The 12,697-nt window shown below is 52.9% G+C and overlaps 1 protein-coding gene across 1 annotated transcript in view; it reads right to left on the bottom strand.

Annotated features, from left to right (window-relative positions):
* Nucleotides 1-12,697, bottom strand: part of CEMIP (cell migration inducing hyaluronidase 1) — a 162,417-nt gene that overhangs the window by 35,275 nt on the left and 114,445 nt on the right. Inside the window, exons 12-13 of the mRNA XM_060157354.1 lie at nt 7,172-7,347; nt 4,889-5,098 (exon numbers count right to left, since the gene is read on the bottom strand). Of these exons, the coding sequence (XP_060013337.1) occupies nt 4,889-5,098; nt 7,172-7,347 (386 nt within the window). The remainder of the gene's footprint in view (nt 1-4,888; nt 5,099-7,171; nt 7,348-12,697) is intronic.

The raw sequence follows: 12,697 nt of genomic DNA, 5'->3' as shown, positions 1-12,697 counted from the left end.
TAAGGCTGGAGGGCTTGAGGACTGGCTGCAATCCATGTAGGGCGCCCCCTGCATAGTCAATGTGGCAGCCTGTTGAGGACATCCTGGTTGCTACTGGAGGACATCCTGGCCTGCTACTGGAGGTGACACATCTGGAGCAGTGAATGAGGTGAGAAAGAAAGACAGGACATGTTTACTTCTCCCATCCACTCTGCCGTAAAAAAGGAAAAGAGGAGAAAACAGACAGAATCCGTACCGGAGTCTTTTTTACCTTTCTCAAGAGAACTGGAATGGATTCATTGTCTTCCAGGAAGGAACACTTAGGTGACCCCCGTGCCCTGCCTCAGAGCTCAGAAACACACAGTAAGATGTAGCGTGAGCCCATCTTACACCCACAGCTGTCCACCCCGCAGATAATGTGCAGTAGCCCCTTCCTTTGAAGGCAGCCTTTGCCCCCCATCTGCCAGCATCCCGGAGCTTTGGTGCAAACCCCCCCAGTTTCAAGAAGGACACCGTCAACAGTGTCAGTATCAGGAAAGGCATTTCCCAGGCTCTGCTCTGTAGAACGCTAACTCTGTGAAAGGCAAAGGTTGTGTGAATAAAGGGCTCTGCGGTGAAATGAGTTTTGACATTGCTAGGATCACTGGCATTAAATGCATTTTCACTGCAAGCCTGACAATGCCAGCATGCACGGTGAATCCCTAAAATGGGGAGGAAAGACACATACTCAGTGTTTGCCAAGGTCATTTAATTATTGGGTTGACTCTGTGTGCTGGGAGGGATACCTACCACTATCTCACGGAATCAGTGAGGTTTACACAGAACACAGGGAAAGAGGCACCGTGACAGTACTATCTAATATCATTGCTAAGTATGTCACATGCATTACCTTTCAGGTTCCCCCAAAGCCTTTGAGATGGGTTCTATCATCACCCTCACTTTACACAGGAGGACACTGAGGCGCAGAAAGTATCCATCAGTCAAGTTCACACCAGCAGGATTAGAACACAGGTTGCTACGACTCTATCCTTTTAACCTCGCTAGTTGACGGCGATCACTGTCACCATGGGAAAGGGTAAGAGTCGGATGAGGAGGGAGCAGGGGGCAGTGGGCTTGCAGGGCAGGAGCTGAGCGCTAGTGTGTGGAGTTACATTACTGAGAGCCGTCACCAGGGCTCAGGGGAACAAAAGTTGCGAAGCCCACATTTTTGTTGGGTAACAGATGCTGGCAGAAATCTTAAGTTCAGATCACTCCGTCTAAAAGTTGGTGGTGAAGAAAGGGAAAGACCAAAGGTGGGCCACCCCAGGAGGAGGTGGGGATGAGGGAAGCTGTTCTCTGAGGATGGGGGTACCAGTGCGTGTCTAGCAGTGGTGAGGTAGGGCAGCACCTCCCAGCTGGGCACACGTAGGAACCCCTTTTTCCAACAAGCCAGTGACTGCCTGTCTGGGGTCTAGGGCACCTCCGGATTGGGGACGGCGTGAGGGAAAAGGCATTCACGATGTTACTGAGTGGCCTCTGCTCTCTAAATGAGAAAACAGTCTTTGTCTGCCGTTGGCCTCCTTTCATCCCATCAGCTAAAAACATCTTTCTAAACATAGCCGTGGGTAAATCCTTAGAGCCAAAACAAAGGAAGCAAATGTGAAATCCTGGTGGAGGGAGTGCAGCTCCCAAGGCAGCCTTTCTGAACCTGGAACTGTCTGCCCCAGTGATGGAGCCTTTACAGGGTGAGGTGCTAGTCCATAACACCCCAAATCCCGTCCAGGGGTGCGGCTCTCAGAGAAAGGCACAGAATGCCCCCCGTTATCCTGCTGCCTCTTTGGCTCAGAGATGTAGAGGCCCGTACGTCGTCGAGATTCTAAGCCATGGCCGTTTGGTTTCCCCTTGATTCAGGCCACAGAGACCTGCACGCTCCAGGTCCTAAGCACAGCTTGGCCGCCAAGCGCGGGCCTGAGCGGAGTGTGGCCGGAGCCCCGCGTGGCCATCGAGACAAGGCTGCGCTGGCGCCTCGGCAAGGCCTGTGCAAAGCACCTGGGCCACCTGGCGTCTGGGTGACACCCAGGGAGCTGACGGATGCGCCCTCCCCGTCTGGTGACTGGCATCCCTGGCGGCCAGACAGGAGGAAGGCTTTGGTAGGCGGGGTCTTCGGGTCCCGAGTTGTCCAAAGCTCTGGCTCCAAAAATCTATCTCTGCCGTGGGTGCGACTCACCCACCTGGCTGTTCCGGAGGTACCAGTTCCCATGGCCGCTCCTCGCCCCCTGCCTTCCATGCCCCCCACACCGCTCTCCGTCCGTTGCCCATATCCATGAACTTGGACGCCTGGCCTGTGCTAACTTTCCCCACCTCTCCCCAGCCTGCATGTGCACAGAGATGCTCCCTTGCAGCGCTGCCCTGATGAGGGCGCTCTGGCTCCACCCCCAGCACTTTTCTTGCCCTGCCTCCCCCTACATGAGCCCATGAGACCTGGGATCACTGCTCAGAGGAAGGTCTGTATTACTAAGATGGCCCAAAGTATCGCATCTATAGTTTCTAACCGAACAGCCATGGGGGATTGCCATCCTGTTCTGCACAGCACATACGAGGAAACTGAAGACCTACGTGACGAAATAGCTTGCCCGAGATCATCACACAGCAAGTGGGTGGGAAAGCACAGCCGTATGTCCACAGGGCAAGTATGTGTGTGCGTGTGCGTGTGCGCACATATGTGACTGCCCAGAGGTTCAGAACAGCTTCCCCTCAAATCAACCCGGATCTGGAGTTACAGACTTCTTGTAATCTTCATATTTTTCTCTCGAGGAACATTAGACATAGTCGAATTTAAGTTAAACTTAAGGACAAAACTTTAGAACAAATGCTTAAAGCAGGTCAAGCTCCTAAGGCTCAGTCCTGGGATGTTTCCTCACCAACTCTACGCTCTTCTTTTCGGCACGTGTTCTCAGCTCAGTCACCAGCTGCCTTCCGTGCATTCACTCGGCACACCGCACGAGCGAACGGGACCACCAGACGCCTGCTTCCAGGGCCCAACCTGGGCCAGGCCCCTCGGCGCGGCATGTCCGTGTCCTTTGCTCCCCATCTTACAGAAGAGGAAACAGAGGCATGGAGACGACCTGACCCAGGTCACACAGCTAGGAAGTGGCAACCAGATGGGAACCCACAGTGTCTGGCTCCAGAGCCCAAGTTCATCCTGTGTCTTCTACTGCATCCCTAACCTTCCGAATTTATTCGAAATTCTGTTATCTTTCTGCTTTTGCCAGAAAACATCTTCCTTTGCCTCTTTCTTGGACCCGAAAAATAATCCCATGTCTCCCAGCAACTACTCCAGCTGCAACCCTCTACCCCGCTGCTGGGGGAACCGGCCCTGGCTCCTAGCCAACATTTGCACATGAGCCCAGCGGGCAGGGCACCGGGTCTTGGGTCTCCCTCGTGGCACTGGCCCCTCAGAGCCCTATGTGTTTGGTGTTATGTCCCCAGTCTGATGGAGGAGGGAGCTGAGGTTGAGAGAGGGTAAGCAACTTGCCCGAGGTCCACAGCCCATGACCTGTGGACCAGGCCCTTCTAGACTGTGCCCCCAAACCAGTGCTCTCTTCTTTATACTCGGTGGGTTTTAAGTCAGAGCACTGAAAATACAGCAACAGCAGGCATTCCTTTGTAAGAGCACACTGAATAGACCTGAAAGTGGCTTCACCCACCACACACTGACAGGCTTCCTCATCTTCCTATCCCCGCATGCGTGGTGGGAAGCTCCTTATGTTTGGATTAAAGCAGGGGTCACAGACTCAAATGCCCACGGAGGCCAACAGGCAACGAGATGAGTGGCCCTGCCTGGGGCATTTACTGTACGGTACTAGGAAGTGGTGGGCATGGCGTAAACCAGAGAGCATAAGCCCAGCTTGGTGGGGTGCTACGACTTTGTCTGAATCCATTGTTGCCAGGCGGGAATGTGGGTCTCGTGTTGCCAATTCCAACTACTTTTCAAGAGAAGCCAAGAATCCAGACTTTTATGTGAAATCTCTACATTTCTAAATGATGAAAACTAATTCAAATGGTTCTTGAAACACTTAAGGCAAGCAAAGCACGTCTGGCCACCAGGTTCAGTTTGCTGGGTGCCGTTTCGTGACATCCAGCTTAGAAGTTCATAGAGGATATGAGGCTTAGTGCATTGAAAGAAAGTTCCACTTCGTGTAAAATTATCAAATGCTTCTCTAAACGTGACATAAACCAAACCAAACACAAACTGGATTCAGCGTGCAGGGCATTTGGTAATGTCCAGCTTGAAAAATTTATGGAGGATATAAGTTGAATTCATTTAAAGAAGGATCACTTTAGTGTAAAAATGATCTGTGCAAATCAAGACAAGCCACATACACACACACACACACACACACACACACACACACACCAATTTACTAATGAAGGCGTTTCTCCCAGGAGTGCTTGCTCTGATGACACTTGGTTCAACAGAAGAAAAGGGAAAAGGGCCACTGCTGCCACTACCTCAAGCCTGTCAGGCAGATGCCACAGTACAGAGTCTTGGCGTGACCCCTGCCTTGTCTGCAGTTAACAGATTTGCCGTGGCACACAGTCATGGAATGATCCTTGGGGAAACCAAGGTGCAGCAAGAGCTAGACTCCCCGTGACCACTAATTGCTCACCCATCTCTGTAGCTTGGTGACTTTGGCAAAGATACACCCCTATTTTCTCCTTCTTCTTTGGTCAGTGACCTGTTCTCAATTGATACTGTTCTAAAATCTGAGCTCAACCCCCAATGGCCCTGGACCAAGTGACTAGATCTAAGCATACTGCCATTGCTAACGGTCCCTGGGCCCAGCAGTGAGCAGACCAGCATGCAGGGAAGGGATGAGAGGGTGAAGGGGCTCTGGATCCCTGGCTTCCCCAGGAAGGATGTGCTCACCAACAAGCCATTGGAGCCGTGGACAGTGACGCAGCGAGAGAACGTGTGGTGGATGGAGAGGTCCTTGACGTACGTGGGCGGGTCGTAGCCTCCCTTTTCATCCACGTCGCCCGCCAGGTGGAAGTGAATTGGGTACTGACCCACCAGCTGCTGGCCCATGTTCTTCAGCTCCACGCCCTCCAGGTGTGCGGCCTTGAACCCCAGTGCAAACTGGGAGAGGAGAGCCCAGAGTCAGAAGGAGTCCATGAGATGCTCCCTGATACCCCTCGCTGCTGCCCACTCCCCAGAAATGCACACGTGTCGTCTTCAGTGTGCTTTGCTGATCCCCACCTCGGGTACTCAGTGAATCAAAGACATTCTCCGCAAATGGGTTAAGATGCCTGACTCTTCCCATCTCAAGGGAGACAGGCTGCTGCTAATAACACAGGAATGTTGCAGGGCAATGAACTGCTTGGAATCAAGAGGTGCAGCGGGACCGTGCAGCGGCTGGGGCTTGCCTCAACCCTCTTTTCCTGCCTCCTAAGCCACTGAGTGTTATGAGAAAGGGATAACCCTGAGGTAATCCGGGGGAGACTGGCAAACAGCATGCCCTAGGACGGTTGGGGAATCCAGGACAGGCTGGACCTCGGGGCAGTAAGAGCCCGTGCTTGGTCCACCATCTGAGGCCCTCTCCTGGCTGTAAGAAGGGGATGCTGAGCTCGGGGTCTTTGTCAGTGTGAGTTGTGGGATGCTTCGCATGCTCACGTCATAGTAAACCCAGAGCCATTCCTACACATTCCAAAGGAACCACCTGATCACACTCAGTGTCTACACTCCAGGAGCTCACCATAAAAGCACAGTTCAAAAAAGATTCCTGTCCCAAGCTGAGTTCAGCTAACTTCTACTAGAGAAGGATGACTTAAGGACAGGCTAACCATGCCTTCCAAAAACAGGTGTCAGCTGGAATGCCAACTCCAGTAGTGGCTGCCCTGAGAGCTGTGTTAAGAATGATTCTGAGGCCTAGTTTGGGCAAAGTGGGAAGGAGTGCTCTGATCACTTAGGGATTACTCTCAACATGGGAAATGGGGTTGCAGCAGCTTGCGTAACATAAACCTGCTATTTCTGCTTTAGTCTCCCTAGTGAGTTTCTCAGCTAAAGATTATACCACCACCTCTGTCCCCATCTCATCCCTTGAAACTGACTGGAAATACAGAGAAGTGTTTTTGGAGGTTGCAATGACTGGGAAGCACTGCTAGCATTTAATGAGCAGGGGCCAGGAATGCTAGAAATCTTATATTAGGCCCGTATGACAGAAAAAATGGTCTTACCTATGCCAGTAGGGCCCCCATTATGAACTCTGTAAGTTTCACTCAATTATTCCTTTCAGTTAGATTACCAGAAAGTCTCATCCTTAAAGCATATGATTTTAACTTCTAAAGAACTGTCTTTACAGAACACCAAGGTAATATTGTTATTCTACCAGCTTTAATCTCAAATCATTGGAAGCAATGACCTCGTGAAGAACATTGGGGTGTCGTCTGATATTTAACATGCCAGATAAAGGCACCTCACAGAGAGATGCAAAAGGAATTCCTCTTTGAGTTGAATGCTAGGAAAACATGAGCTCCAATGAATTGATACCATTTTCCTTCACTGCACAATGAGAACTCTGCAGCTCATCATATCTGTCTTGGTCTTGAGTCTCCACCAGGAAACTCACAGATAAATGTAACGCTAGAACTTCTAGTTCTTCTCCCCTGTTTATCATCTTCTCTGGTTTTTGTTTATGTTTTTTTCTTTGGCCGCGCCGTGAAACATGCGGGATCCTAGCTCCCCAACCAGGGATCGAACCCACGTCCCTTGTGGTGGGAGCACAGAGTCTTAACCACTGGACCGCCAGGGAAGTCCCCATCTTATCTGTATTTTAATGGATCTATTGCAAATGCAAGTTTTTGTGAGTTAAATGCCCGTTCTTTTAGGAAGTGGCCAGGGTTAAACAATGAAGAAAGGGAACGAAAGCTATGATTGAAAGTTGAAAATCAGGAGGGCAGTGTGACACGTGCCATGTGACTGCAGGGTAAGAGACGTTCCTCTGTCATCTCTCTTGTTCCCAAGTATGGACAGATGGAATTGCACACAGAGGGATAATACACAAGACCCCTCCAATTTCCAGAAAGGTACCCTTTCCTTGGTCCTACCCTTTTGCCCCTCCATCCCCTTCCCTACCAAGAATCCCTGCCTATAGGCTGGCATCGCTGGAATCCTCCTAGTTGGGTTGATGGCCTCAGCCAGGCAGACTCATACCTTGATGTGGCCCCCAAAGGTGTCGAAGTCAAAGAAGTTGCAGATGTGGTTGCTGTAGGGGTAGCATTCATCCTCCATCTCCCCCATCACCACGATATTCCGGCTCAGGAGCCCAACCTCGGCCCGCATGTCCACACCATCTACCTCCTCCCCAATGTGCAGGTACATTGGTTTCCCTAGGGCAGAAAGGAGGGAAAGTGGGAAATCAGAGGGACTGCGTGTGCCCACTGTCTTCCAGGGCCCTGCCAGGTGCTTCCGCTGCTTACATGGTGCATGGCGGTCCCCGCGGCCCCGAGTCCCATTTTATAGAAGAACGAAGCCCAGGGAGGTGAAATGACTTGCCTGAGTGAAGAGGCAGGATTCACAGCCATGCATGCTTATGTCTGAAGCCCATGGCAAAAATGGCTATTTCTCCCTCCATTTCTGTCCCCTCTTCTTGCTTATCCGTACTAGAATCTTCTATTTTAGCTAGACACAAGGCTCCCCGGGACAGCCACATTTCCCAGCCTCCCTGCAGGTCAGTGTGGTCACAGGATAGCAGGAGTGTGTGCACCCTTCAGGTCGCTCCTACTCTACCATAGGGCTGGGATATGGACGCTGTTGGTGGGCCAGCCTCGCCCATGTGGGTGTGAACATACCCTGGAGATGGCAGAGCAATGTGAGAGAAGAAACCCAGTCTCTGGATGATCCCACAGAGCTCACGCCCTGGACCGCCTACCCGTTGGGAGTCTTACAGACACAAAACAAACCCTCTCTTGAGAGCCAATGCTTTAAAGCAGTGCAGATCCATATTCTGCTGAAGTCGGCAAATCTACGTTCTCCTCAACCTCCTGTAGAGTGTGTGTCTATAACTGAATTTTCTAGAAAGAACTAGATTGGAGCTTCTGTGTCCAGCGCTGCCGGGCTCTGGATGCCACTATGGTAGCATATAGAACAATGAAAGAGAGCTTGCACCCCACTCTGTGCTGACCTCACCACGCCCTCCCTCCCTCTCGCTGGCCTTGGAGGAGAGGATGCTCTCTCTCTCGTACCACTGACCTCAGCCCCAGCCCCTCCCATAAGCTCAAGAGCCTTGAATCCAATAGCCCTCCCCTTCTAGTACCTTCATTTCATCCCTCATTTGGGTTCATGTTCTGTTTTGAGACTCGTCTAGGCCTTCCTATCTTTATTTTTTTTCTTGATGTTATAATTTTTCTGGAAGTTTTTTTTATTGGAGTATAGCTGCTTTACAATTAGGCCTTCCTATCTTTAAAAACTAACAATCATGGGCTTCCCTGGTGGCGCAGTGGTTGAGGGTCCGCCTGCCGATGCAGGGGACACGGGTTCGTGCCCAGGTCCGGGAAGATCCCACATGCCGCGGAGCGGCTGGGCCCGTGAGCCATGGCCGCTGGGCCTGCGCGTCCGGAGCCTGTGCTCCGCAATGGGAGAGGCCACAACAGTGAGAGGCCCGCGTACCGCAAAAAAAAAAAAAAGAAAGGTGCAGGGTGACAGGGGTTTGGAACTTTGGAACTGTCTTTGATCGTCACCTCCACAACAATCCCAAACTCTTCTCTGGAATAAAGAGACCTCAGGCTGCCTCTAGATTCAGCTGGTCCCTGAGACTGCTGACCTGCCTGGTAGGTGCTTTCTCTTCTTTTCGATGATGGAATTGTAGAGACAGCAACAACCTCTCATGTCGATTCGCAGCCTGAACCACTGGGCTTTCACTTGACTTGAGCAACAAGGCACGGCTCAGCCCCGTGACACCACTGGTGCCCACGTGCAAAGGCTGTGGTTATAAAAGCCCTGAGCAGCACCCACTGATGGTGACCTCACCCTGCTCTCTCATCCCCAGGGAGGGCTGGCTTCCCTGCCCACCCCTTCACCCAGCTTACATCCCGTGGGTGGCTCTGCAGCCTTTTAAAGGATGTTTGTTGTTCTGGAATTCTGCAGACTCAGGGAGATGGTGGTTTCTTTGAAGCATCTCAGTTTAAGATGTGAGACGGGTGCACGGCAAAGCTGAGAAAATATTCCCTTTGGAATCGGTATTTGCCTCCTCTGGCTGTTGTAACAACTTACCACAAACTCAGTGGCTTAAAACAACAGAACTTTCTATTCTGATAGTCCTGGAGGTCAGAAGTCCAAAATCCATTTCACTGGGTCAGCAGTCAGGGAGTTGCCAGGGCTGGTCCCATCAGGGGCTCAGGGGAGAACCAGTTCCTGGCCTTTTGCAGACCCTTGCAGACCCAGCACTCCTCGGCTGGTGGCCCCTTCCTCCAATCTGCTATGTCATCACATCTGACTCTGACCCTCCTGTACCCCTCCTTTTAAAGACCCTTTTTTTTTTTTTTTTTGTGGTACGCGGGCCTCTCACTGTTGTGGCCTCTCCCATTGCGGAGCACAGGCTCCGGACGCGCAGGCTCAGCGGCCATGGCTCATGGGCCCAGCCGCTCCGCGGCATGTGGGATCCTCCCGGACCGGGGCACGAACCCGCGTCCCCTGCATCGGCAGGCGGACGCTCAACCACTGCGCCACCAGGGAAGCCTAAGGACCGTTTTGATTCCACTGAACCCACCCAGATAATCCGGGTTCACCCCCCATCTCGTGGGCCTTAATCACATCTGCAAAGTCCCTTTTGCCACATAAGGTAACACATTCCCAGCTGCCAAAGATTAGCACGTGGACACCTTTGAGGGCTGTTAGTCAGTCTATAACAGAGTCCCTCTTTTAAAAAGTCTCAGGTAATAAAAAAAAATTAACTTTTCAAAGAGTCTATTTACTGGACTTTACTGTTATCCCCTGAGCCGAAGCTCTGTGTCCCCTGTCAAAGGGATGCCACGGATAGGCAGCTGTCAGGCCTTACGTCTCATTCAGGGTCCTGACATCAACCAGTGGAAAGAGTTTAAAGCAAGTTAGTGCTGCAGAATACCGGTGCCTCATCCTCCAGCACATCCCACTGTGGCTTCTGGTTTGGGTCACAGGGCCACGAGTCTGTCCAGTTTTAAGGTCCAGAAGCAGAGTCCCCTGTAGCACCCATGCAGGAGCCCCTCTCCCACCCCTGGCTCGTCCTCTGCCCATTGGCTCTGGGGCCTCTACAAGCAGCCAGCTACGAGGCCCTCGGGTTGGGGGGAGGTTAGGGTCTTCTGCAAAAAGAGCTTTGCCCTGGGTTCTGAGTGACCCCAGCACCCAGAGCAGTGTCTGATGCTGATAAGGAAAGAGACTCCCACGCGCGCCAGCTCTGAACGCCCAAGGTCCAGCGACTGACACACTTAGCATCGATCATAACTGCATCTAAGGATAGACAGTCAGACCCGGAAGGACCCGGAATGGCTTTCTGCCGTCACTTAGGCCAGCTCGCTAACTTCACGTTTGAGGAAACGGAAGGCAGACGGTGCTCAGGGCCGGCCTGGTGGAGACAGGGCGAGGATGGGGGGACGCGGGCCCCAGGAAGGGATGCCCTTTCAAGCCCTTACGACTGGTGCTGGGGACACTTTCTCTTCACCACCAGGCTCTGGCTCTGGGACCCAGTGAGTGCCATGGGCCTGGACCTTCGCCATAAGTGCATGAAACGTGACACCTGTCTTTCCAGCACCTCTTTACTCTCCGTGGACCCTTGACTCTGACTTCGAGGGCTGAGCATGTCACCTGCCTTCTCTCTCTCTCTCTCTCTCTCTCTCTCTCTCTCTCTCTCTCCCTCTCTCTCTCTCGGAGGACCTGCTGCCAGGGGGTAGCCAGCAGGCGGCCTCCAGCTCAGGAGCTCCTGTGTCTGCTCCAAGGTCATGCTCTGCTTGGGTCCCTCCCAGTGACTAAAGCACAGCGGAGGTCCTGGGGCCCGGCCGCTGCTTCCCCACGCAGGATCCCCTGATAGGCAGGCTGTGCTCGGAGGGCCCCCCCTTTCCCTAGTCTCCCGAACCACCCAGCTCAGAACACTCCCTGCAGGTAAATGGGTCAGTAGAAATGGACCTTTCTTTTTTCCCAGAGCTGGGCATCTTTCCCCAAGTACTTGCAGGCTCCTGGTCTTCCGGGCCTCATGCCTCTGGGCACAGTGGACCCAGGCCTCTTCACTAGTGGACCCCCCAATGAACAGCTCTCCTGGCAACACCCAGAAAACTTCCAAAGGCTTCCTCAACCGAGCAAAGCCACCCGGGACCATTCTTGGGGTGCAGAAGCGAGCGCTGCCTGCCAGAGCCCTAGAGGCAGTTCAGAGGGGAACTTGCCAAAGCAAGCGATGGGGGCCTGAGGGTCTGGTCCCGAGAGGCACAGCATAGAGCCTGCTTCCCAAAAGGATGTCCCCCCGAGCCCCGCCACCCAGGGCTCCGCACGTTACAGAAGAGGCTACAGGGAGCAGCGAGCTCTGTCCTACCAGCCAGAGGCGCGGGAAAGGAGTTTCCCATGCTGCTCCGGGGGGCACAGAGCTGCCTAGCCGCCCGCAGCATGGACAGAGTAAAACCCAAATTCCTGTGGGCTTACCCGCCATCACTCCCACACGTCCCCTTCTGCTCCAGCCAGACCCGGCCACCCATCATTCCCCGAGCAAGCTTCTGCTCGTTCACATCTCAGACCTTTTATCGAAGCTGCTGTCTCTAGCTGGGACAGCCTCCTCCATTCGTCCACGGAGCAAATCACCTTGTCCCTCAAGATCCAGCTCTGGTGGCTCCTTCTCAGTGAAGTCTTCCCCGACTAACCCTCAGCATTAGCCTTTGCATCTTGGGGTCTCCACGGTGCTTGGGGGAGCCAGGAAACCAGGCCAAGCTTCCCCATCTCTAGGCTATGCACCTCCAGATTTCCAACCATCCCTCAAAGTTTACGCGTTTCAGAGTTCAGGAGGCTCCTCTCAATTTGTCAGCAACCCCCCCGTAAACTATGGCGTCCAGGGACTTCCCTGGAGGTTCCAGTGTTTAAGACACTGAGCTTCCAATGCAGGGCGCGCGGGTTCGATCCCTGGTCGGGGACTAAAATCCCACATGCCGTGCGACGCGACCAAAAAAAAAAAAAAAAAAAAAGTGGTGTCCAGGCAGGGTGCTGACCAGAGGCTTCTGTTCCTGTGGGTGGGAGGAGGGCCTTTCTCGGGGACCCAGTCTCAACACAACTGGAGAGGTGGGACAGATGCGGAGGACTGTGGCTCTGCAGCCAGGCTGTCCGGGTGGGATTCTGACTCAGATCATAGCCGTGAGTCCCTGAACACATTATTTAAGCTCCTGAACTTCAGCCCCTTTATCTATAAAATGGAGATAATATCTCGAAAGGTAGCTATGGCTGTGAAATGAGTTAATCCACGGAATGTGCCTGGAACAGCCCCGAGGGCATGGTAGGGGGCTAGTGTGACAAAAGTGACACATGCAGCTGTCCCCAAGTGAAGGCTGGAACCCAGGGCTCCCACCACTAGCGTCATACCTACAATGATGGGCATGGAAGATAACAGGTTCGACAGTTTTCTTTGTTCCACGGGGAAAAGCAGCCAGGGGGTAGGGCTGACTTCCAGGTAGATGGACAACTGTGCTGATTAGACTGCTGGGAGCAGACTCAGTAAGAGGGATTGAGAGCTGA

Source organism: Lagenorhynchus albirostris, chromosome 1 (assembly GCF_949774975.1).
Source record: "Lagenorhynchus albirostris chromosome 1, mLagAlb1.1, whole genome shotgun sequence".
Taxonomy (NCBI): Eukaryota; Metazoa; Chordata; class Mammalia; order Artiodactyla; family Delphinidae; genus Lagenorhynchus; species Lagenorhynchus albirostris.
The sequence above is the reverse complement of the archived record's forward strand: the minus strand, read 5'-3'. Positions and strand labels throughout refer to the sequence as shown.